The sequence below is a fragment of the Oncorhynchus keta genome, chromosome 36 (genome assembly GCF_023373465.1).
Source record: "Oncorhynchus keta strain PuntledgeMale-10-30-2019 chromosome 36, Oket_V2, whole genome shotgun sequence".
NCBI lineage: Eukaryota > Metazoa > Chordata > Actinopteri > Salmoniformes > Salmonidae > Oncorhynchus > Oncorhynchus keta.
Genome location: NC_068456.1, coordinates 6,574,167 through 6,599,858, shown reverse-complemented (window position 1 = coordinate 6,599,858; position 25,692 = coordinate 6,574,167). Strand labels below are relative to the sequence as shown.

The following is a 25,692-nucleotide window of genomic DNA, read 5'->3' as shown; positions in this document are numbered from 1 at the left end:
ACCAACCTGCCTCACAACTGCAGACGACATTTATGGCGTTGTGTGTGCGAGCGGTTTGCTGATGTCAACATTGTGAACAGAGTGCCCCATGGTGGCGGTGGGGTTATGTTATAGTCAGGCATAAGCTACGGAAAACATACACAATTGCATTTTATTAATGGTAATTTGAATGCACAGAAATACCAAGATCCTGAACCACATTGTCGTGCCATTCATCTGCCGCTATCACCTCATGTTTCAGCATGATAATGCACGACCCCATGTCGCAAGGATCTCGCTACACCCGCAATAACATCTGCTCAATATGTGTATGTGACTAATAACATTTGTTTTGATCTGTACATAATTCCTGGAAGCTGAAAATGTCCCAGTTCTTCCTTGGCCTGCATACTCACCAGACATATCACCCATTTAACATGTTTGGGATGCTCTGGATTGATGTGTACAACAGCATTTTCCAGTTCCCGACAATATTCAGCAACTTCGCACAGACATTGAAAAGGAGTGGGACAACGTTCCACAGGCCACAATCAACAGCCTGATTAACTCTATGTGAAGGAGATGTGTCGCTCTGCATGAGGCAAATGGTGGTCACACCAGATACTGACTGGTTTTCTGATCCACGCCTCTACCTTTTTTATTTAAGGTTTCTGTGACCAATATCTGAATTCCGAGTCAGGTGAAATCCATAAATTAGGCCTGACTGATTTCCTTATATGAACTGTAATGCATTACAGTCTTTGAAATTGTTGGGTGTTCCAGCCATTCATTTCACACATGAAGTTGATTTATTCTGAAATTGCTATTTCCTGTTCTGATGTAATAGCTGATAGTACTCATGGGGCACCTTTCTTTATTGAAAATAACTTGCACCTGCTACTTTAGAGTAAGAGTTATAGAAATATTAAAGCCCAGGCTACGTTGTATTAGAAGGAATTTAATTTCAGATCGGATTCTAATTCGCAAAAATGTGAGTTATTTCGCAGACATTATCCTTAGTTAGTGTTTTCTTCCAGCAATTTCTGACTCAGCTGTGATCAAGAGGCTCATCCTATCACATATCCTTGGGATGTCCCTAACCCATCGAAGTTGAAGTATAAAATGTTTAAGGTAAGGGTTAATTTTAGGGTTAGTTAAGGGTTATGTTATAGTTAAGGTTAGGGTTAAGGTTAAGGTATGAACGTTCCAAGGATCCAAGATTGCACTGATCGTGACCAAAACGTTATCACTGTTGACGTCTATGAATCGTGGCCAGTGATTGGATGTCTCTGTTGTGTAAGGTGAGTTTCAATTGGCAGCAGCGCTTTGAGAACGTTTTATCATGAGTTCCCATTGCAGCAGCACTCTTGGGACTAATCGCATGCCTGAGCTGAGCTGAGTTGAGCTGAGCTGCCATCGACTGTCTCGAGTATCTTCAACAATGGAAGAATCATAACTTTATGTCAACTGGAAAACTCACGGCTATATCGAGTTTTTGAGCTAAAGTCAGCTGTGTAGTTGTATCACGCGTTTAAGTGTGGCGTGTAGGGGTAAGTCTTGAAAAGTCGGGGGTTGGTTTGTCTGATTTGTCGTATTTTTGGCCATTGTTAAATTTAAATTTGACTCAACACTTGTCATTTTTATATAGGATAGTAGCCAATAGTCACCTCAAGCTGATAATCTCGAAATCAAGATTGAGGTTTGTCATGTGTGTGAACTTGTAGCAACTAGTGTATTACTCGCTTCGTAGTTAGGTTTGCACAAATTACCTCATTTACACACACGAAAACAGCGGTTTTGGCTCCACTGTTACCAACTTCTACTCATTAATTTGCTTGCTGATTATTTTTTCCTGAATTGTTGAATAGTATAGCTAATATGAGCGTTTTCTAAACTTCATTTATTTTAAAGACCCAGTGTAGTCAAACGTAATTTCCGTTATTGTGTATATATACTTCCACACTGAGGTTGGAATGATGCTGTGAAAGTTATGGTAATGTAGGCGCTGTTTTTAAATGTAAGCCTGAAATTGCAGCCTGTTTTGGTGGGATGGAGTTTTGGCCTGCCTGGTAAATTTAGTTAATAGACCAATAAGAAAGAGTTCCAAACCTCTACGCCAATAACAGATGGTTTTCAGTTTTCACTTCACCACTTGGACCACCGCAAGATAGTCCTAGAAACATTATTGCCTAGAAAAATTATTGCTTTAAAAAATTGCTCTTTGGTTAGCTTTTTTTTGTGTCTTTTTGACCCTTTTAATTGGCAACAATCACAATAAGGTACTTATTGTTACCCAGAAATGATTTGATATTGAGATAAAAATGGCTGTACTTGACCTTTTTTAATTGAAAATGTGTCAATTGTGAAAATGCAGAGGGAAAATAAGCGAACATTGTGGTTCACTGCTGGAATTTCAGCGATGCAGAATTTAACTGTTGTCATAACATTGGACTCTTTAGACTGGACAATTTGTGCTTCCAGAAATTTCTACAAGATTGATTAAATGGAGCTTGAGGGCCAATGGTGGAAAGGACAACTTGCTGGAGATATATACCAGGCTTTGCGCTACAAAGTAAGTATGCTGTCATATTTCAAAGTGGAGGCAATAACTGCCAACATTAGTGTAATATTCCAAAAGTGAGAGCTGTTGACCTGATGTATTATATTAACACATAGGCCTACAATACATGGCTGATCATAGTGAAGTTAAAAATGTGACTGTCCAGTGTTTTTATGCGTCACACACACACACACACACACACACACCAGTCAAAACACCTTCTCATTCAAGGGTTTTTCTTTATAAAAAAAACAATTTTCTACATTGTATAATAATAGTGAATACATCAACACTATGGAGTCATGTAGTAACCAAAAAAGTGTAAAACAAATCCAAATATATTTTATATTCTTAAAAGTAGCCACCTTTTGCATTGACAGGTTTACATACTCTTGGCATCCTCTTAACCAGCTTCACCTGGAATGCTTCTCCAACAGCTCCCACATATGCTGAGCACCTTTAGGCTGCCTGTCCTTCACTCTGTGGTCCAACTCGTACCAAACCATCTCAATTGGGTTGAGTTTGTGTGACTGAAGGCCAGGTCATCTGAAGCATCACTCTCCTTCTTGGTCAAATAGCCCATACACAGCCTAGAGGTGTGTTGGGTCATTGTCCTGTTGAAAAACAAATGATAGTCCCACTAAGCGCAAACCAGATTGGATGGCATATCACTGCAGAATGCTGTCGTAGCCATGCTGGTTAAGTGTATCTTGAATTCTAAATAAATCACTGACAGTGTTACCAGCAAAGCACCATCACAGCTCCTCCTCTGTGCTTCACGGTGGGAGTCATATATGCAGAGGTCATCCGTTCACCTGCTCTGTGTCTCAAAGACCCAGCGGTTGGATCAAAAAAATCTTGAATTTTGACAAATCGGACCAAAGGACAGATCCCCACCAGTCGAATGTCCATTGCTCTTCTTATTGGTGTCATTTGGTAGTGGTTTCTTTGCAGCAATTTGACCATGAAGGCATGATTCACGCAGTCTCCTGAAATGTTGACGTCTTGAACTGTGTGGCATTTTTTTGGGCTGCAATTTCTGAGGCTGGTACCTCTGGATAAGTTCATTAGAGTCAACTCTGGGTCTTTCTTTCCTGTGGCGGTCCTCATGAGACCGTTTCATCATAGTGGTTGATGGTTGTTGCGACTGCACTTGAAGACACTTTTAAAATTATTGACATTTTCCGGATTGACTGACCTTTATCTTAATCTTATTTTTATCTTGTCTTTGCTTATTTGAGCTGTTCTTGCCATAATATGGACTTTGTCTTTTACCAAATAGGGCCATGTTCTGTATACCACCCCTACCTTGTCACAACATAACTAATTGGCTCAAATGTATTAAGAAGGAAATCCCACAAATTAACTTTTTTTTACCAAGGGATTGGGAACTTTATTGAAATGCATTCCAGGTGACTACCTCATGAAGCTGGTTGTGAGAATGGCAAGTGTGCAAAGCTGTCATAAAGGTAAAGGGTGGCTACTTTGTAGAATCTCATAAAATATTTTGATTTAACACTTTTTTGGTTACTACATGATTCCATATGTATTTCATCATTTTGATGTCTTCACTATTATTCTACAATGTAGAAAATAGTGAACATAACAGAGAACCCTGGAATGAGTAGGTGCCCATGCTGAGGTTGGAATATTATTGTGTAAGAGCTGTTTGAAAAGGCTGCCTGAAATTTCAGCCTATTGTGGTGGGATGGTGTTTTGGCCTCTGACATCACCAGAGACTAAATTAGTTAATAGAAAAATAAATAAAAGCTAGTTTTCAGTTTTCCCACTCCCAAACAGTCTTATCTAAATTATTGCTTGAGAAATCTCACAGCACCCCCCTTACACCGACTCCCCTAGCTCTGACTTTGCTGATTGCTACTTTGACGAAAAATTTACTTATTACGACTGATGTGGTTATTCCACCTAGCTAGCTTAAGATCAATGCACTAACTGTAAATCGCTCTGGGTAAGCATGTCTGCTAAATTAGTAAAATGTTAAATGTAAAGTAGTGTTGTCACGATACCAGAATTTTGACTTCAATACCAGTTTTAGTATCACGATACCACGGCAAAAAAAAGAGTATTAGACTAAGTCACAGAATGGCACTTAATCTAGACACTCAGCTACTGCTCTGTTCAATCTTTTGAGTTCAATATCATGACAATTTAAATTCGATTTCAGACAGCCCTGTATGCATTAATGAAGTAATCATATCATTTAATTAGACTTTAGTAAAAATGAACTAAAACAATAACAATGGTAAATCTCTATTGATAAACAAGGTAAATCAAGATTTAGTCTAGGCGGCCTATTCACAATGCAGGTCAATGCATTTTCAATAGGGGTGTGTAAATGCATTGAATTATTGAGCTTGTTTTCGCTAATTTCATGTGGCTATAGATGACAATCTGTTTCCCTTCCATTTGCGTAGAAATGGCCATCTCTACTTTTTAGAAAAGGGCGCGCTGTCTCTTTTAAACCCATTATTGACGTAGAGAATTGACAGATGACAGGGGAAATGATCTTCTCCGGGGTTCTGGTCTAGAAGCACGGCTTCAACTGTCCCTACAGTGTATTGTAGTTTAACTGGCATCCGGTCCAGAAATACAATTTTCTTACATGGCCACACAGAGAAGTCAGATTTGAAAATGGCTAATTAGACACTTTTTAGTCATCACCTTTGTGAGGCTGAGATATTAACATTTTACACTGAACAAAAATATAAAAGCAACAAGAAAAGTGTTGGTTTAATGTGCTGAAATAAAATATCCTAGAAATGTCCCATATGCACAAAAAGCTTATCTCAAATTTTGTGTATGAATTTGTTTATCCCGTTTGTGAGCATTTCCCCTTTGCCAAGATAATCCATCCACCTGACAAGTGTGGCATATCAAGAAGCTGATTAAACAGCATGATCATGACACAGGTGCACATTGTATTGGGGACGATAAAAGGCCACTCTAAAATGTGCAGTTTCGTCACACAATGCCACATGCTGACTTCAGGAATGTCCACCAGAACTGTTACCAGATAATTTAATGTTAATTTCTCTACCATAAGTCGTTTTAGAGAATTTCGCGGTACGTCCAAAATCAAATCAAATATATTTATATAGTACATCAGCTGATATCTCAAAGTGCTGTACAGAAACCCAGTCTAAAACCCCAAACAGCAAGCAATGCAGGTGTAGAAGCACGGTGGCTAGGAAAAACTCCCTAGAAAGGCCAAAACCTAGGAAGAAACCTAGAGGAACCAGGCTATGTGGGGTGGCCAGTCCTCTTCTGGCTGTGCCGGGTGGAGATTATAACAGAACATGGCCAAGATGTTCAAATGTTCATAAATGACCAGTATGGTCGTATAATAATAAGGCAGAACAGTTGAAACTGGAGCAGCAGCACGGTCAGGTGGACTGGGGACAGCAAGGAGTCATCATGTCAGGTAGTCCTGGGGCATGGTCCTAGGGCTCAGGTCCTCCGAGAGAGAGAAAGAAGAGAACGCACACTTAGATTCACACAGGACACCGAATAGGACAGGAGAAGTACTCCAGATATAACAAACTGACCCTAGCCCCCCGACACATAAACTACTGCAGCATAAATACTGGAGGCTGAGACAGGAGGGTTCAGGAGACACTGTGGCCCCATCCGAGGACACCCCCGGACAGGGCCAAACAGGAAGGATATAACCCCACCCACTTTGTCAAAGCACAGCCCCCACACCACTAGAGGGATAACTTCAACCACCAGCTTACCATCCTGAGTCAAGGCTGAGTATAGCCCACAAAGATCTCCGTCCAACCGGCCTCTCAACTGCACGTGTAACCACACCAGCCCAGGACCTATCAAATCAAATTTTATTTGTCACATACGCATGGTTAGCAGATGTTAATGCGAGTGTAGCGAAATGCTTGTGCTTCTAGTTCCGACAATGCAGTGATAACCAACAAGTAATCTAACTAACAATTCCAAAACCACTGTCTTATACACAGTGTAAGGGGATAAAGAATATGTACATAAGGATATATGAATGAGTGATGGTACAGGGCAGCATACAGTAGATGGTATCGAGTACAGTATATACATATGAGATGAGTATGTTGACAAAGTAAACAAAGTGGCATAGTTAAAGTGGCTAGTGATACATGTATTACATAAGGATGCAGTCGATGATATAGAGTACAGTATATACGTATGCATATGAGATGAATAATGTAGGGTAAGTAACATTATATAAGGTAGCATTGTTTAAAGTGGCTAGTGATATATTTACATTTCCCATCAATTCCCATTATTAAAGTGGCTGGAGTTGGGTCAGTGTCAATGACAGTGTGTTGGCAGCAGCCACTCAATGTTAGTGGTGGCTGTTTAACAGTCTGATGGCCTTGAGATAGAATCAGTTTTTCAGTCTCTCGGTCCCAGCTTTGATGCACCTGTACTGACCTCGCCTTCTGGATGAAGGCGAGGAGGCTCGGGTGGTTGATGTCCTTGATGATCTTTATGGCCTTCCTGTAACATCGGGTGGTGTAGGTGTCCTGGAGGGCAGGTAGTTTGCCCCCGGTGATGCGTTGTGCAGACCTCACTACCCTCTGGAGAGCCTTACGGTTGAGGGCGGAGCAGTTGCCGTACCAGGCGGTGATACAGCCCGCCAGGATGCTCTCGATTGTGCATCTGTAGAAGTTTGAGTGCTTTTGGTGACAAGCTGAATTTCTTCAGCCTCCTGAGGTTGAAGAGGCGCTGCTGCGCCTTCTTCACGACGCTGTCAGTGTGAGTGGACCAATTCAGTTTGTCTGTGATGTGTATGCCGAGGAACTTAAAACTTGCTACCCTCTCCACTACTGTTCCATCGATGTGGATAGGGGTGTGTTCCCTCTGCTGTTTCCTGAAGTCCACAATCATCTCCTTAGTTTTGTTGACGTTGAGTGTGAGGTTATTTTCCTGACACCACACTCCGAGGGCCCTCACCTCCTCCCTGTAGGCCGTCTCGTCGTTGGTAATCAAGCCTACCACTGTTGTGTCGTCCGCAAACTTGATGATTGAGTTGGAGGCGTGCATGGCCACGCAGTCGTGGGTGAACAGGGAGTACAGGAGAGGGCTCAGAACGCACCCTTGTGGGGCCCCCGTGTTGAGGATCAGCGGGGAGGAGATGTTGTTGCCTACCCTCACCACCTGGGGGCGGCTCGTCAGGAAGTCCAGTACCCAGTTGCACAGGGCGGGGTCGAGACCCAGGGTCTCGAGCTTGATGACGAGCTTGGAGGGTACTATGGTGTTGAATGCCGAGCTGTAGTCGATGAACAGCATTCTCACATAGGTATTCCTCTTGTCCAGGTGGGTTAGGGCAGTGTGCAGTGTGGTTGAGATTGCGTCGTCTGTGGACCTATTTGGGCGGTAAGCAAATTTGAGTTGGGTCTAGGGTGTCAGGTAGGGTGGAGGTGATATGGTCCTTGACTAGTCTCTCAAAGCACTTCATGATGACGGAAGTGAGTGCTACGGGCAGTAGTCGTTTAGCTCAGTTACCTTAGCTTTCTTGGGAACAGGAACAATGGTGGCCCTCTTGAAGCATGTGGGAACAGCAGACTGGTATAGGGATTGATTGAATATGTCCGTAAACACACCGGCCAGCTGGTCTGCGCATGCTCTGAGGGCGCGGCTGGGGATGCCGTCTGGGCCTGCAGCCTTGCGAGGGTTAACACGTTTAAATGTCTTACTCACCTCGGCTGCAGTGAAGGAGAGACCGCATGTTTTCGTTGCAGGCCGTGTCAGTGGCACTGTATTGTCCTCAAAGCGGGCAAAAAAGTTATTTAGTCTGCCTGGGAGAAAGACATCCTGGTCCGTGACTGGGCTGGGTTTCTTCTTGTAGTCCGTGATTGACTGTAGACCCTGCCACATGCCTCTTGTGTCTGAGCCGTTGAATTGAGATTCTACTTTGTCTCTGTACTGACGCTTAGCTTGTTTAATAGCCTTGCGGAGGGAATAGCTGCATTGTTTATATTCGGTCATGTTACCAGACACCTTGCCCTGATTAAAAGCAGTGGTTCGCTCTTTCAGTTTCACGCGAATGCTGCCATCAATCCACGGTTTCTGGTTAGGGAATGTTTTTATTGTTGCTATGGGAACGACATCTTCAACGCACGTTCTAATGAACTCGCACACCGAATCAGCGTATTTGTCAATATTTTTATCTGACGCAATACGAAACATGTCCCAGTCCACGTGATGGAAGCAGTCTTGGAGTGTGGAGTCAGCTTGGTCGGACCAGCGTTGGACAGACCTCAGCGTGGGAGCCTCTTGTTTAAGTTTCTGTCTGTAGGCAGGGATCAACAAAATGGAGTCGTGGTCAGCTTTTCCGAAAGAGGGGCGGGGCAGGGCCTTATATGCGTCGCGGAAGTTAGAGTAACAATGATCCAAGGTTTTACCAGCTGGCTTTCAGGAAACTGGAAACTGTGGGTTTGCACAACCAAAGAATTACTGCACAAACTGTCAGAGAAAGTCTTAGGGAAGCTCATCTGCATGCTTGTTGTCCTCACCAGGTTTTTGACCTGACTGCAGTTCGGCGTTGTAACTGACTTCAGTGGGAAAAATGCTCACCTTCGATGGCCACTGGAGAAGTGTGCTCTTCATGGATTAATCCCGGTTTCAACTGTACAGAGGGCAGACGGCGTTCATGGTGTCTTGTGTGCGAGCGGTTTGTTGATGTCAACTTTGTGAACAGAGTGCCCCACGGTGGTGGTGGGGTTATGGTATGGCCAAGCATAAGCTACGGACAACAAACGATTGCATTTTATTGATGGAAATTTCAATGCAGAGCTACCATGAGATCCTGAGGCCCATCACGTCATGTTTCTGCATGATAATCCACGACCCCATATCGCAAGGACCTGTACACAATTGCTAGAAGCTGAAAATGTCCCAGATCTTCATGGCCTGAATACTTAGACATGTCACCCATTGAGCATGTTTTGGATGCTCTGGGTCGACGCGTACGACAGCCTGGACTCGCCAATATCCAGCAACTTCGCACAGCCGTTGAAGAGGAGTGGGACAACATTCCACAGGCCACAATCAACAGCCTGATCAACTCTATGTGAAGCAGATGTGTCAAGCTGCATGAGGCAAATAGTGATCACACCAGATACTGACAAGTTTACTGAGCAACACCACTCCTTTTTCTGAAAAAAAAGGGTCTGTGACCAACAGATGCATATCTGTATTCTCAGTCATGTGAAATCCATTGATTAGGGCCTACTGAATTTATTTCAATTGACAAATTTCCTTAAATAAATTAACTCAGTAAAATATTTTATATTGTTGTTTTTATATGCATCCATGTATGTATGTAGTTGTAGTGGTGACTTTGTTGCTGCTTGCTCTGCTTTCTGTGCGCAAGTGTAATGTTGGTCTGTATAAACCGGATGCAAACCAGATATAGACGGTCCATGAATCGGCGTATGCGAACGTGAGTAAATTACATAGAAAACAATGGGTGGACATCTTGGATGCATCCTCCAGTTCTTATTATACCTCTGATCTTTAAATGTGATGGAGAGATGATTTAAAGGTGCAATATGCAGAAATTGCTCTGCCATTTTGGGATTGCTAACGTTTACGACAAAACGAGCAGTCGATAAATGTAGAGAATTATTGTACCATCTTAACCACGGTGAAATAGATATTTTCAATAACCCCAAATATTGTATTTTCAGTTTGAAACTGGTGTACAAAACAGAGATGCAAAAACTAAACTTAAGAATGGGAAGCATAGACCCAGTGCACAGAACAGATCTACTGCTTCTTAGATTAGCTTTCAATGAGATCTATAACTCACATTTCTATGTGAATTTGGTCAATTCACCCAATAGGTTTATGTTGACAATCAGCAACTTCTATGCAGCATGAGTGATGAGCTAACATGTTGCAGTCTAGACTCCTAGTCCTCTAGCAGTGCGTAAGTGGATCAGGCGAGAGGCATGAACGGTGAGCTTGCGCTATAAGGGGACATCTGCTGGCCTGATAGACTTGAACCTCTCAATAAGTATGAGCCTCGTGGCAGAAGTACCGAAAGTAACATTCTATGTTTTTCATGTTCTAGTATCTAGAGCAGTTTCGGTATACTGTGCAACACTACTAAGAAGGAATTTGTTTATTTTTTATCCGTAAGGTTAAATTGCTACTATTTGATATAGGACTCATTTGAGCGATGAGGCTAAAGCAACCGACTGCAGACAAAAGTCGAGGCGGGTGCAGCTGTGACTGCCAAAAGTGAATCGGAATACAAATTGTATTTCTACGATTCCAACAGTTAAAACGTGGCCATAATCGCTTGTGGACAGACGTGTAACATAAAATGGTATCGGAGCGTCTCTCAACAGATGGTGGGATGAGACGACAAAGAACTTCCGGTGGCCCGATTTAAAAAAAAATAAAAAATACAAAAAAAATACAAAAAATAAATCCCTGTCACTTATCATTTGGACTGTCACGATATCGTTGCATCTTTGGAATCTCGGAAGTGGAGGAGACATCTGGCCCATAGACTTACCCAAAACTGTCAGTTTCTGTTTAGGAGGTTAGGGATGTCGCTAGTCCCGTTTAATATTTTTTCTCTTACTTCTACCCCCAGAGCATCTGAAGCAGTCACACATTTTAGATCTGGTTGGCCAAGATTACAGATCTTATGTATTGTTTACTTCTTTTTTTTTCAGGAAATCAAGTTGCCCTCCTACAAAGGCCAGTCCCCCCAGCTCAACCTCAGGCGCTACTTTGCAGACCTCATAGCAATCGTAAGCAATCGCTACCGGCTGTGCCCAACAGCCAGACACCTTGCCGTCTACTTGCTGGACCTTTTCATGGACCGCTATGATATAACGGTGCAGCAGCTTCACATGGTCGCACTCTCCTGCTTGCTTTTGGCTAGTAAGTTTGTCAGCTTCCTTGCAAGCCCCTGCTTGGCCAAACTTCTAATTGCTATGGTCCACCCAGCCTATAAACTCAATTTTTCTGTGTGCCTTGTGATTATTTCCCGTCCTCTACAGGTAAGTTTGAGGAGAGAGAGGACCGAGTTCCTAAGCTGGAGACTCTTAACAGTCTGGGCTGCATGAGCTCCATGAACCTGGTGCTGACCAAGCAGGGCCTGCTGCACATGGAGCTCCTCCTGCTGGAGACCTTCCAGTGGAACCTGTACCTGCCCACCGCTGCACACTTCATAGAGTACTACCTGTCCATCGCTGTCAACGAGGCGGACCTTCACGATGGCTGGCCCATGGCGTGCCTGGAGAAGACGATGCTCTACATGACAAAGTATGCTGACTACTTCCTGGAGGTCTCCCTTCAAGGCAAGTTGACGTTCTGTTGCTGCTTCACTTAATTAATTTGATACAGCAGTAGCAATACAGGGATATAACATCTACAGAAGAGACAGGAATGCCTATGGAGGAGGTGTTGCTGCATATATTCAGAGCTAGATTCATGTAAAGGTTAGCGAGGATCTCATGTCTACTGGTGTGTTGTGGTTGCAGGTTCACCTGCCTTATCTAAAGTAATATTTTAGGGTGCTGCTCTAGGCCACCAAGTGCTAAGTCAGTATCTGGATAATGTGTGGCTTGCTTGATAATGTGTGATGTTAAGAGGTCTATTTTTTTTGGGGGGGGTGGTGTGACTTGATTTAGACTGGTTTTCATCAAGCTATCCACTCAAGAGGAAGCTTCTTACTGTAACCAGTGCCTGTAATCTGGCTCAGGTTATCAATCAACCTGCCAGAGTATTTACAAACAGTACAGGATCTACATCATCCAAGTGTATTGGTCATATCTTTACTAATGCTGCAGAACTTTGTTCTAAAGCTGTATCCACACCCACTGGTTGTAGTGGCTATATCCAGAAAAGCCAAGGTTCCAAAGGCTGGGCCTAAAATAGTGTATAAGATCCTACACAAGATTTTCTAGTGACGCCTATGTTGAAGATTTGTTGGTTTGTGTGTAATGAGGAGCATCCAGATGCGGCACTTGATGTATTTATGAAATTGTTTCTTCCAGTTGTCAATAAGCATTAGTGGTGTAACGGACCGTAGTTGATCCGTGATCCATACGGATGCAGGCGTTGTGCCACAAAGCCTTATGAACATGGAAATACATTGAGAATGGCCACACATTTAAAGTGTCATCACCCTGTTGTCAGTGACAGGAGCCAACTCAGCCAAGAGCCAACTCAGCCAAGAGACTAAAGCCACCACCAAGTCTATTGGGATGTTTATCGCTGCAGACGTGAGGCCATACTCTGTTGTGGAAAACAAAGGGTTTAAAAATATGGTGGAAGTGCTTAAGCCAAGCTATGAAATCCCCTGGCGTACCCACTTCAGTATGAAGATCTTGCCAGATCTTTATGAACAGGAACATATCAAAATTGTCAACTAATTATCCAAGGCATCCTTTGTTGCCCTCACCACAGACGGGTGGACCTCCAGGGCAACGGAAAGCTACGTGACTGACTGCTCACTACACCACAGAGGAGTGGGAGATGCGAAGTCCTGTGCTACAGACACGCCCCCTCAGAGTCTCACATCTGGCACAGGTACTGCTCGGAGCAGTAGCAGAGTGGAAGCTAGAGGCCCAATGGCAATATCTCAACCACCACAGATAATGCCAAGAACCAAGTAAATGCAGTGATAGAGGCTGGACTGGGGCCACAGATAGCTTGCTTTGCACATGTGATCAATTTGGCATCCTAAAGGGGAATCTCAGTGAACCAGATGGACCGCCTCCTTGGGAGGATCAGGAAGTTGGTGGCTTCCTTTTTCCACCGATGCACAGCAGCCGCTCGTGCTTAAGACCAAGCAAGAAACGCTACAGCAACCGACCCACAAGATCATACACAATGTCACAAGATGGCGCTCCAACATGTCATAAATGGAGTTTCATCTTGAGCAGCAGGCAGCTATATATTCTGCACTGACAGACAAGACCCTGAAAAAAAAGACATCTTCACCTTGTCTGATGATGACATAAAAAAGGTGGCAGAGGTCCTCCAGGTGCTCAAACCCCTCAACGGTTCCAACCCTATTGAGCACTGAAACTGCACTGTGTGTCCATGATTCTACTTCTGAAAACAAGGATTCTACAATTCATGGCCCCAAGTGAGGAAGACTGCACCATCATCACTAGAGATATCAAGGCTGCCATAAGAGGACCTGAACCCCAGACCCCCCTAATGTACAGGACTACCTTCCTAGATGGGGCGGTAAGGTAGCCTAGTGGTTAGAGCATTGGACTAATAACCGAAAGGTTGCAAGATCAAATCCCTGACAAGGTAAAAAATATGTTCTGCCCCTGAACAAGGCCGTTTAACCCACTGTTCCTAGGCCGTCATTGAAAATAAGAATTTGTTCTTAACGGACTTGCCTAGTTAAATAAAGGTCAAATAAAAAAATTGATCTACTGCACTGGATCCAAGGTTCAAGTCCCTGTCTCACCTAGACCCTGCCCTACACAGGAGGACATAGTGATCTCACCACTGATATTGTGGCCACTGAAGAGGTAAAAAAAAACAGAGTGAATTACTTAAATAATATACTGCAGTCTAATTTTAGTCTATGCTATTAGAATCATCAATTTTTGATGTGAAATACTGACTTTTAAATGTTGCCACAATTATAGTTCTATGAAAATAAATAATTTGTTTAATAGATTAAGCCTTTTTTTCTGCAGGGTCAAGCCACAGAGCTGACAGGAGCAGACTCTGAGGCATCTCCGCCACAAAATAATTTGGCCATGAAGGAGCTTTTCGGGGAGACCTTTGTGATTAAGGACACAGGCAAGACGTTGGCCAACACCATCGAAGAGGTGGCATCCTACAAGGCAGCAAGTGGCATTCCCACTGACATGGTGGAAAAGCAATGAGTGTAAATACCCTCACATTGCCATGATGGCTAGAGGTTACCTGACTGTGCCTGGCACTTCAGTTCCTAGCTAGTGGGTGTTCTCCACAGCAGGGGACATAGTGACTGCAAAGAGGTCTACCCTCTTCCCAGGCAGTGTAGACTTCATCTTTTTGAAAAATAATGAAGTTATTAGCTCAGGTTTGCTTTCTTTACTTTTTTTTTAAGAGGACAGGCTATTTTTATTCATTCACTATTGTTCCAAGGAAGAAGGTATCATGCACTTTGCATTTTAATTTAACAATTGAGTGTTGAATATTTTATTTTAATATTTGATTTAAACATTGAAAAGTTACTTGCTTCAAGTGTTCTTTAAGTAATAAAGGGAAAGCAAAGTTATTTGTCTACATTGTTTTATTATTATTTATTTCTTAAATGATCCAATCCGTGACTCAAAACCATGAATTTTGGGATCCACTGCACCACTAATAAGCATGCACCTATGAAGAAACGGACTGCTAAAACTGTTAAGCCCCTCTGGGTTATTGAGGAATGGAAAAACTTTATGGTTGAGAGAAATTAAGCAAAGGAGAGCCTTCGTTAGAATGGCCGACCATTGTAAAATGAGAAATTGTGATTTCAAACTGAACAAAATAAAATGAATTAAGAAACCTATATATATATATATATATATGATGGAGGTATAATTGGAAAGAAAGCTGTGGAGTACTTTAATTGAAATTAAGTCAAGAAAGACTAATTCAACTCCATCTTTCATTGAATCGGATGGCTCATTCATCACAAATCCTATTTAAATGATTTCATTGGCAGAGTGGGCACACTGCGAGCCATCATTCATGCATAAAATACCTAATGAAAGAAAAGCATTGTAATTTTGTAAAGTTAGCGTGGGAGAGGTGGGAAAATAATTGCTCTCCGTTAGGGATGACCCAATTTTAGTCGATAGGCTGTCGGTCGACCAATACATATTTTTTTTATTTCTTTGTCGAGCAGTTGCAAAAAACAGAATTATATTTATTTCATGGCACATGTCTTGATGTCTGTCTCAGTGGACTAATCCATTGCGGAGGCCGCAGGGATGGCACACCAGTAATACATTTATTGTTGATTCCCATTTCTATTCTGCAATGTTTGTTTGGTTACCGTCATTTCTGTTAATGCATTTTAATATTAGTCTTTTACAGTGGACATGTTTACAACCTAGGCAACACTTGTGAGAAACAAGTTTTGGTATATTTCATTCCATTTATGAGTTGTCCATTTATTGTATTTTGTTTAAAGGGGTCCTGTCAATGTTGAGTAAGGGATGTAGACAGTGCATTTGGAAAGTATTCAGACCCCTTTTCCCACATTTTGTTACAGCCTTATTTTAAAATAAATGTTTCCCTCAATTTAAACAAAATGCCCCATAATGACAAAGCAAAAACAGGTTTAGAAAAAATTGAAATGTGATATTTACATAAGTATTCAGACCCTTTACTCAGTACTTTGTTGAAGCACCCTGTATTTGGAGTTTTTCCTATTTTTACTCTGCAGATCCTCTCAAGTGCTGTCAGGTTGGATGGGGAGCGTTGCTGCATAGCTCTTTTCAGGCCTTTCCAGACATGTCCGAGCTCTGGCTGGGCCACTCAATAACATTGAGACTTGTCCCAAAGCCACACCTGTGTTGTCTTGGATGTGTGCTTAGGGTCGTACCTGTTGAAGGTGAACCTTCACCCCAGTCTGAGGTCCTGAGTGCTCTGGAGCAGGTTTTCATCAAGGATCTCTGTACTTTGCTCCATCTTTCCCTCAATCCTGACTAGTCTCCCAGTCCCTGCCGCTGAAAAACATCCCCACAGCATGATGCTGCCACCACCATGCTTCACTGCAGGGATGGTGCCAGGTTTCCTCCAGACATGACGCTTGGCATTGCCCAAAGAGTGCAATCTTTGTTTCAGTGAAGGAAGCATGTTTAGCACGTAGCTTCCATCTGGCCACTCTACCATAAAGGCCTGATTTGGTGGAATGCAGCACAGATGGTTGTCCACTGAGGAACTCTAGAGCTCTGTCCGTGTGAACATCAGGTTCTTGGCCACCTCCCTGACCAAGGCCCTTCTCCCCCGATTGCTCAGTTTGACCATGTGGCCAGCTCTAGGAAATGTCTTGGTGGTTCCAAACTTCTTCCATTTAAGAATGGAGGCCACAGTGTTCTTGGGGACCTTCAATGCTGCAGATATGTTTTGGTACCCTTCCCCAGATCTGTGCCTCGATACAGTCCTGTCTCGGTGCTTTACGGACAATTCCTTCGACCTCGTGGCTTTGTTTTTGCTATGACATGCACTGTCAACTGTAGGACTATATGTGTGTGACTTTCCAAATCATGACCAATCAATTGAATTTACCACAGGTGTACTCCAATCAAGTTGTAGAAACATCTTAAGGATGATCAATGGAAACGAGCTGCACCTGAGCTCAATTGCTTCTCATAGCAAAGGGTCTGAATACTTATGTAAATAAGCTATTTCTGTTATTTATTTTACATTTTTGAAATTTGTCATGATTGTTTGTAGATTGAGGAAAAAACACCTGATTTAATCAATTTTAGAATAAGGCTGTAACGTAACAAGGTGAATACACTGTAAATGTGCCCATGGAGCTTCTGATGATTTTTTTTCTTCACCTCAAACGGCAAGTAAACCAACGTGTTTTTACATCCATTGAGTGACAATAGTTCCTCCAATGTAGCCTATTTGTAAAATATTCATATCCCTTGTGTGAATAGCCTACAGCTGTGTCAGTCTGAAGTTAACTGGCTCGGGAAAGTGACGGTCCAGAATTGTATGATGTTGATAGTGCTTCAAGTTCCTTGCAGACAGACAGGCCATGTATAGCCAATGTGATTTATTTTTATCAGGTTCTTTTCTATCTGCAGGCTGCAATGTATTTATTTGTTGGCTTTATGAAGGCTATGTTTACATAGTTGGCAATAGAAGTTAGGCTACATTTAGATTTGTATAATTTCTTAATCACATGAGGTGGAGGTTCGGCGACAGGTTTTTGTCTTAATCTCTGGCTCCCTCAAGTCATTTTACTCATTTAATCACTGTGCTTAAAGCATCAGACAAGCTCAGCAGCCTACATATAGTTGATTTTATTAAAACACAGAGGTTGTTTTATATCCGGAAAATGCACTTTAACATTTAGACCACTCGATTGTTAGTCTGGGACAGCCCTACTGTCCAACAATGAGAAACCACCTGGTATTGACAACCGACACTACATGCCCAACAGTATGTGGACACCTGCTCGTCAAACATCTCATTCCAAAATCATGGACATTTGGAGTTGGTCCCCCCTTTTTGCTATAACAGCCTCCACTCTGGGAAGGCTTTCCACTAGATGTTGGAACATTGCTGCTGGGACTTGCTTCCATTCAGCCACAAGCATTAGTGAGGTTGGGCACTGATGTTGGGAGATTAGACCTGGCACGCAGTCAGCATTCCAATTCGCGAGAAACCATTTCATTATGGACATCACTTTGTGCACGGGGGGAGGCATTGTCATGCTGAAATAGTAAAGTGCTTTCCCCAAACTGTTGCCACAAAGTCGGAAGCACCGAGTTGTCTAGAATGTCATTGTATGCTGTAGCTTTTCAGATTTGAAAAACAGCCCCAGACCATTGTTCCTCCTCCACCAAACTTTACAGTTGCCACTTTGCATTCGGGTAGGTAGCATTCTCCTGGTAATCCGCCAAACCCAGATCTGTCCATCGAACTGCCAGATTGTGAAGCGTGATTCATCACTCCAGAGAATGCGATTCCACTGCTCCAGAATGCAATGGCGGCTAACTTTATCACTCCAGCCGATGCTTTGCATTGTGCATGGCGATCTTAGGCTTGTGTGCGGCTGCTCGGCCATGGAAACCCATTTCATAGAGCTCCCGACGAACAGTTATTGTGCTTATCTTGCTTCCTGGGGCAGTTTGGAACTCGGTAGTGAGTGTTGCAACCTAGGACAGACGATTTTTACACGCTACGCGCTTCAGCAGTTGCCGGTCCCGTTCTGTGAGCTTGTGTGGCCTACCACTTCGCGGCTGGGCTGCTGTTGCTCCTAGACATTTTCACTTCACAAATACAGCACTTACGGTTGACCAGGGCAGACATTTGATGAACTGACTTGGTAGAAATGTGGCATCCTATGACGGCGCCACGTTGAAAGTCACAGATCTTCAATAAGGCCATTCTACTGCCAATGTTTGTCTATGGCAATTGTATGGCTGTGTGCTTGATTTCATACACCTCTTAGCAACTGATGTGGCAGAAATGGCTGAATCCACCAATTTGAAGCGGTGTCCACATCCAGTTGAAGTCGGAAGTTTACATGCACCTTAGCCAAATGCATTTGAACTCAGTTCACAATTCCTGACATGTAATCCTAGATAAAAATGTCATAGGTCTGTTAGGATCACCATGTTATTTTAAGACAAATGTCAGAATAATAATAATTTATTTCAGCTTTTATTTCTTTCATCAGTGGGTCAGAAGTTTAGATGCACTCAATTAGTATTTGATAGCATTGCCCTTAAATTGTTTAACTTGGGTCAAATGTTTCGGGTAGCCTTCCATAACCTTCCCACAATAAGCTGGGTGAATTTTGGCCCATTCCTCCTGACAGAGCTGATGTAACTTGAGTCAAGTTTGTAGGCCTCCTTGCACGCTTTTTTAGTTCTGCCTACACATTTTCTATATAGGATTGAGATCAGGGCTTTGTTGATTGCCACTCCAATACTTTGACTTTGTTGCCATTTTGCCACAACTTTGGAAGTGTGCTTGGGGTCATTGTCCATTTGGAAGACCCATTTGCAACCAACTTTTAACATATCCACATCATTTTCGTCATGATGCCATCTATTTTGTGAAGTGCACCAGTCCCTCCTGCAGCAAAGCACCACCACAACATGATGCTGCCGCACCTGTGCTTCACGGTTGAGATGGTGTTCTTCAGCTTGCAAGCCTACCCCTTTTTCCTCCAAACATAACGATGGTCGTTATGGCCAAACAGTTCTATTTTTGTTTCCTCAGACCAGAGGACATTTCTCCAAACCGTAGTCTGGCTTTTTTATGGTGGTTTTGGAGCAGTGGCTTCTAACTTGCTGAGCGGCCTTTCAGGTTATGTCGTTATAGGACTCGTTTTGCTGTGGATACCCGTTTCTTGTTCTGGGATTGATTTGCACTTTTTGCACAAGTACGTTCATCTCTAGGAGACAGAACGTCTCCTTCCTGAGCGGTATGTCGGCTGCATGTGTAACCAATGTGCAATGGCTAGCTAGTTAGCGGTGGTGCACGCTAATAGCGTTTCAATCGGTGACATCACCTGCTCTGAGACCTTGAAGTAGTTGTTCCCCTTGCTCTGCAAGGGCTGCGGCTTTTGTGGCGCGATGGGTAACGATGCTTCGTGGGTGACTGTTATCGGTGTGTGCAGAGGGTCCCAGGTTGGGGTGAGGAGAGGGACGAAAGCTTAACTGTTACACGTGGTCTCATGGTGTTCGTACTTGCGTACTATTGTTTGTACAGATGAACGTGGTACCTTCAGGCATTTGGAAATTGCTCCCAAGGATGAACCAGACTTGTGGAGGTCTACAATTATTTTTCCTGATGTCTTGGCTGATTTCTTTAGATTTGCCCATGATGTCAAGCAAAGAGGCACATAGTTTGAAGGTAGGCCTTGAAATACATCTCCATCTATAGGCTAATTGACATAATTTGAGTCAATCAGAAGCTTCTAAAGCCACGAGATCTTCTGTAATTTCCAAGCTGTTTAAAGGGACAGTCAACTTAGTGTAGGTAAACTTCTGACCCACTGCAATTGTGATACAGTGAAATAATCTGTAAACAATTGTTGGATAAATGACTTGTCATGCACAAAGTAGATGTCCTAACCGACTTGCCGAAACTATAGTTTGTTAATTAACAAGACATTTGTGGAGTGGTTGATTCCGACCTAAGTGTATGTAAACTTCCGACTTCAACTAATGTATACATACATTTGGAAAAATACTGAGGATGATAGCGGACGATGTTTCCACTCCTTTTTGCCACATCTTTAGAGAAGTGTTTGTTCACAGACCTGGAGGGAAGTCATGCTGCTATCCAAAAATGTTAAAGCTCCCTTTCCTGGCTTCTAACAGCCTAACAATCAGCTTGCTTCCAGTTCTTAGCAAACTTATGGAAAAGATTGTTTGACCAGATATAATACCATTTCTCTGTGAACAATGCAACTGACTTTCAGCACACTTCTAGGGAAGGACACTAAACATGGACTGCACTGACACAAATGACTGAAAGTTGGCGATACTGATAAGATTGTGGGAGCTGTGTAGTTAGCTTTTAGTGCCGCCTTTACTATTGATGGCGTAACATGGCTCTCTATCCATGATATTATCTAATGGAACGGCCTTTTCTTTATGGTATTTCATAAGGGAGCTGTCAAGGCCCTTTTTACTGTTACACTATACATGTCAGCACCAGCTAGTGAAGTCATTGCGGCCCTAAAGAGTTGGGTTAAATTTTAGAATAGGTGGCTAAGGAATAAACTAGCCCTGAACAGATCGAAAAGCATTATTTAGTACCAAACACCCCCAAGGTACTGGACCTCAGCTGAATCTGTTAATGAATAATGTAGCTGAGCGAGAAGATACTAAACTTCTTGTTGTTGTATTAGATTGTTTACTGTCATGGTCAAAGCATATTGATTCTATTGTAGTAAAGATGGGGGGGTGTTTGTCTGATAGATGCTTTGCTTTTTTAACACTCATGCATGCAAACAAAAGTCATTTTGTCATTTTTATTAGGATCCCCATTAGCTAATGCTGTATCGCTAGCCAAGCTTCCTGGGGTCCAACACCAATTAACAAGACATTACAAAAAAACACATCAAGACTCCACAAACATTCAATTAGACGAGCAATTAGACAATAGACAATTAAAATACCTGTCAGGAAACACATTTAACATTTCAGTTGATGCTTTCTATTTCCTGTCCAGTCATATGGTTTATCGCATTAATGTTTTATTTTTTTTCTTTACGGTGGATTTACTTTTTGCCTGAGAAATATGGATTAGTAAAGAGTTCCATTCAGCTGTGGCTCTTTATAAAACTGTAGATTTAAGGCGATTTGTCCTTGCCTTGGGTTGTCTTAGCTGCCCTGGTGGTTATGCGTGTTGCTAGTATGTACTAACTGGCCTGAAAAATACTGTTTAAAAAAATAAAAACATTCCTAAAGAAAATCCGAAGACTGGATCTGAATTTGTTTTCAATGTGAAGCCATGAGAGGTTCTGCTGCATTTGGATAATATTTATACGCATAGAGAAATTAAGAGCTAATCTGGCAACCCTGTTTTGAGCTTTTTTTTCTTCTTTGCTGCAGGAGACCATATAACTGGACAGGACTCAAAGTGTGATAGGACCAGGGATTGAATCACCTGATTCAGTGTGCTAGATGTTACATACTCTGAACATTCTTGTAACAGCAATTCCCTTATCCATCTAAATGACTGTGCTCTGACCATGATAAAGCTGTGTCAAACATGACACCTTGTAGTTTTTTTTTCTCTCACTTGCCCTACTTTTCCCCCCTCCAAATCTAGGCAATTCAGTTAAGAATAAATTCTTATTTACATTGACGGCCTACCGGGGAACAGTGGGCTAACTGCCTTTTTCAGGGGTAGAACGACAGATTTTTACTTTGTCGGCTAGGGGATTCGATCCAGCAACCTTTTGGTTATTGGCCCAACGCTCTAACCACTAGGCTACCTGCCGCATTCCACATGCATTCTATTCATCGACAAATTCGATTGGGGATCATCAGCAAGCATAGATCTTGAACCAAATACAAACCATTTTGTTTTAGAAATGTTCAATGCCAATTTGTTCATATCAACCCACTCCGACACCATTCTTAGTTCAATGCTTATTACATCTGTTAGCTCATTACATTCTAATGCTGCGCGATACACTGTAGTCATCAGCATACATGACCACTCTTGCTTTGTTCATTACTGAAGGTAAATCATTAGTAAAGCAGAGTAGAGAAGTGGGCATAGGCAGCTTCCTTGAGGATCACCACAGTATATCTTTACTGTTTGAAAAGCTACCATTTTAAAGAACACTTTATGCCTTCGCCTGGATAGCAAGCTTTCCATTCGGGATAGAGCTGCAGACTTAAAACCATAATATTTGAGTTTACATAGTAACGGTTCATGATCAATTACATTAAAAGCAGCACTGAAATCTAGCAACACCGCACCAACTAACTTCCTGTCATCTATACTCCTTAACCAATCATCTGTCATTTGTGCTAAGGCCGTACTCGTAGAATGCCCTTTGTATGCATGCTGGAAACCAGTTATCAGACCATTTACATGAGAAATAATTATTGATATGTACAGATACAATAATTTAATTAACAAGCTTATAGGACGACTATTAGGATCAGTGAATGCAGAGCTCCTGCAAGCTCTGTATTTGTTGCATCTTGACTACTGCCCAGTTGTATGGCCGGGTGCGTCAAAAAAGGACCTAGAAAAGCTGCAGCTGGCTAAGAACAGCACCACGTCTAGCCTCAAATGTAGACAGAGGGCCAATGTCAACAGCATGCATGTCAGTCTCTCCTAGTTCAGAGTGGAGAGTGACTTTTTACATGCACACCAATATCCCGTTATTATTCATGTTAAAAGATTGTGTCCCGGTTATGAGAAATCTGGATAAGATACTGTGGCATGTAAAGGTTTTATCCCGTTTCCTGTTTTTCGCAGGTTCGGTCTAGTTAACACTGGTAAAGTTGTCTGTTTTCGTTTAGAGACCGGGGGCTCTGTTCTTGGAGAGATGCTGTCCTGTAGGTACCCACGATGGCGCTGACAGAGGGGGCCGCCTTGCTTGTAGTCCTTGTTTTTCACAAGCATTTCGCTACACTCGCAATAACGTCTGCTAAACATGTGTATGTGACCAATCAAATTTGATTTGAGGTTTTTGCTCCATCCCTAATCTAGCACACCTGATTCAAATAATTAGCTGCTTGATCAACTGAATCAGATTAGTTACAACTGGTGTCGGCGTGAACCTACAGGAGGGTAGCTCTCCAGGAACATAATTGGAGCACTGCTCTACACACCCACATTATTATTTAACTGTTTTCTATAGCTACAACAGAAGTGTGTACATACCAAACCACTTGAACATTTGAGATTAGTTTTGCTAATTTGTTTATTTTTCTTTTCTCATATTTTTTTGAAGTAGTTGTGGTGTTCTTTGGTCGATGTGTACTAGTGTTGCTGTTCTTGTCCATTCATGTAATGTTTTATGTTCTGTTTTCTTCAACAGCTAATGGGGATCCACATCTTTTTTATTTTTGTAAATCATAACCGGTATTTCAAGGTTTTTCAAACCAGTGTTTGCCTTCTGAAAATATGTTTATTTTTTAGGAAGAACAAGAGTGTAATGTCACCTTTTGCACTTAAAGACACAGCTAGCCTTGTTGCTCAATATTCTGGTGCAATACATGGTGATTAATGACTTGCTCTTATTCCAGATCATGTGTTTCTGAGGTTCGCCCCATCACTGGTGGCAGCTGCCTGTGTGGCAGCCTCTCGCATCATCCTGCGCCTATCCCCTTCCTGGCCATCTCAGCTTCAGCGCCTCACCGTATACAGCTGGGATCACCTTGTCCCCTGTGTAGAAAAAATGCTCATGTGAGTGTCTGTCCTCAGATGGCCTCTCTTGCCTGCTGACAAATACTGCCTAACACCAGGGCCGTGTTTATTAAGGCACACCTTATCAAAAACGTCTCGCAACTGGGGGGGCGGCAAGTCCAGGGAGTCCCTCTCGCTCACTCTTCAGTATGTTTTCTTCCGTTTGGTGGCTAATGACCTTGATGCAACCTGAGAAAATAAGTCAACTCTTGCCATAATCTTAGTAACATGGTTGTAGAATTGTGCTACAGGCTTGACAGGTTGGTTGTTTGAATGTCACTTTTGGTCTTTCTTTGTCAGTGCTCATGACAGCGACGTGAAGGAGGCCAACAAGCAGACGTGCCAACCACCCGGTCAGCAGCCGGGCCAGACTGGGTACCATACCCCTTGCCAGACAACCACCACCATGCCTCAGTACCTGCACCAGACCAGCATCCAGTACCCTCAGCAGGCCCTCCAGCCTTCCCTAGCCCTAGCCCCAGGCCACGGCCCGGCCTCCTACGTATCCCACTCTGCCACCCTGCAGGGCCCTGGTGCCCCGCCACACAGCCACCCCCAGACCATCTCTGCTGGTCTGGATGGCAAGGCCAACATTCCAAGCAGAGCCTACCAGGTCAATATGCACTATACCTGTGCTGCTCCCTGTTTTGATAGGTGATGGCTAGATCTCCAAGGTAGAACTATGACAGTATGGGAAGTAAAAGTGCGAGCGACTGGATGGGTTTGTCGTCTCTTTGGATTAGACTAATTAGCAGGACCAGGTATGTTTTTTTTTTTTTTTTAAATCGAGAAGTTATGATGCGATTTAAGCACTTTCTTCTATGGTAAGATGTGCAATATAATATTCCACAAATGTGCAATAGTTATTTGTCATGTATCATTCCGGTGCTAACCTGCTGAAGGTGTGTTCTTCTTTTCAAAACCAATATGATTGAGTTATCACCAAGCATGGTTGTCATGTGCAAAGGGTTGTTTTCCCAACACTCTGCATTAGCTATAATTTAATTGCACTATAGACAAGAGACTGTGCTGCATTTATTTAAGCTAAGATACCTCAGAAGCATTGAATGTATGTTCTCTTTTCGTTCCCTGGCGCCATGAGTAATAATGGGAATCTTATATCAGTATTGAACTCAAGGGATTCTTTTTGTAGTGAGATATGGTAGTTTGATAGAGGAACCCGCATCACTCTGCCAGAAGCTACCTCAAATGTTAACGTTGACCTTTGCTCTTGAACGGTGCTCTCTGCAATGTTCAGGAAGTATAGTTTTCATTGTTGTTTTGTGTTTCGAGCACTAATTTGGAGGGAATGTGTCATGTCAACACCTTTCCTGTGCATGCGGAATGGCAGCGAGTGCTGTGTACTTCTAATATGGTACTTTTAAATAAAATGCCTGTCAGTTGTACTTCTGGTTTATTTTGTAATTATGCATCATATTATTGGCATTCTGCTAATGCCAGTAGTATGTATATCAATTGGCCTATAAGGCTTTATGCATGCATCGACAAATATTGCCTAAAACATTTCACAAACCATA

The 25,692-nt window shown here is 42.6% G+C and overlaps 1 protein-coding gene across 3 annotated transcripts; it reads left to right on the top strand.

Annotated features, from left to right (window-relative positions):
- Positions 1 to 1,325: 1,325 nt before the first annotated feature.
- On the top strand, positions 1,326 to 25,560 carry ccnj (cyclin J). Of its 3 annotated transcripts, none has more exons than XM_035753999.2 (6): positions 1,328 to 1,529; positions 2,439 to 2,551; positions 11,242 to 11,452; positions 11,572 to 11,871; positions 23,995 to 24,154; positions 24,455 to 25,560. In XM_035753999.2, the coding sequence occupies exons 2-6, from the start codon at positions 2,483 to 2,485 to the stop codon at positions 24,810 to 24,812; spliced, it is 1,098 nt and encodes a 365-aa protein (XP_035609892.1). In that variant the 5' UTR covers positions 1,328 to 1,529; positions 2,439 to 2,482; the 3' UTR covers positions 24,813 to 25,560. The 3 variants fall into 3 exon arrangements, with proteins under 3 accessions (XP_035609893.1, XP_035609892.1, XP_035609894.1); XM_035754001.2 differs by lacking the exons at positions 23,995 to 24,154; positions 24,455 to 25,560 and adding exons at positions 14,024 to 14,067; positions 14,239 to 14,807 and having other exon boundaries at positions 2,461 to 2,551; XM_035754000.1 differs by lacking the exon at positions 2,439 to 2,551 and having other exon boundaries at positions 1,326 to 1,529.
- Positions 25,561 to 25,692: the final 132 nt, after the last annotated feature.

Excerpts from the sequence above, each read along its gene's own strand:
- ccnj (XM_035753999.2), top strand. The coding sequence starts at position 2,483 with ATGGAGCTTGAGGGCCAATGGTGGAAAGGACAACTTGCTGGAGATATA. Across the intron at positions 11,453-11,571 it reads CTCCTGCTTGCTTTTGGCTA|GTAAGTTTGAGGAGAGAGAG; the intron begins GTAAGTTTGTCA and ends CGTCCTCTACAG. Across the intron at positions 11,872-23,994 it reads CCTGGAGGTCTCCCTTCAAG|ATCATGTGTTTCTGAGGTTC; the intron begins GCAAGTTGACGT and ends CTCTTATTCCAG.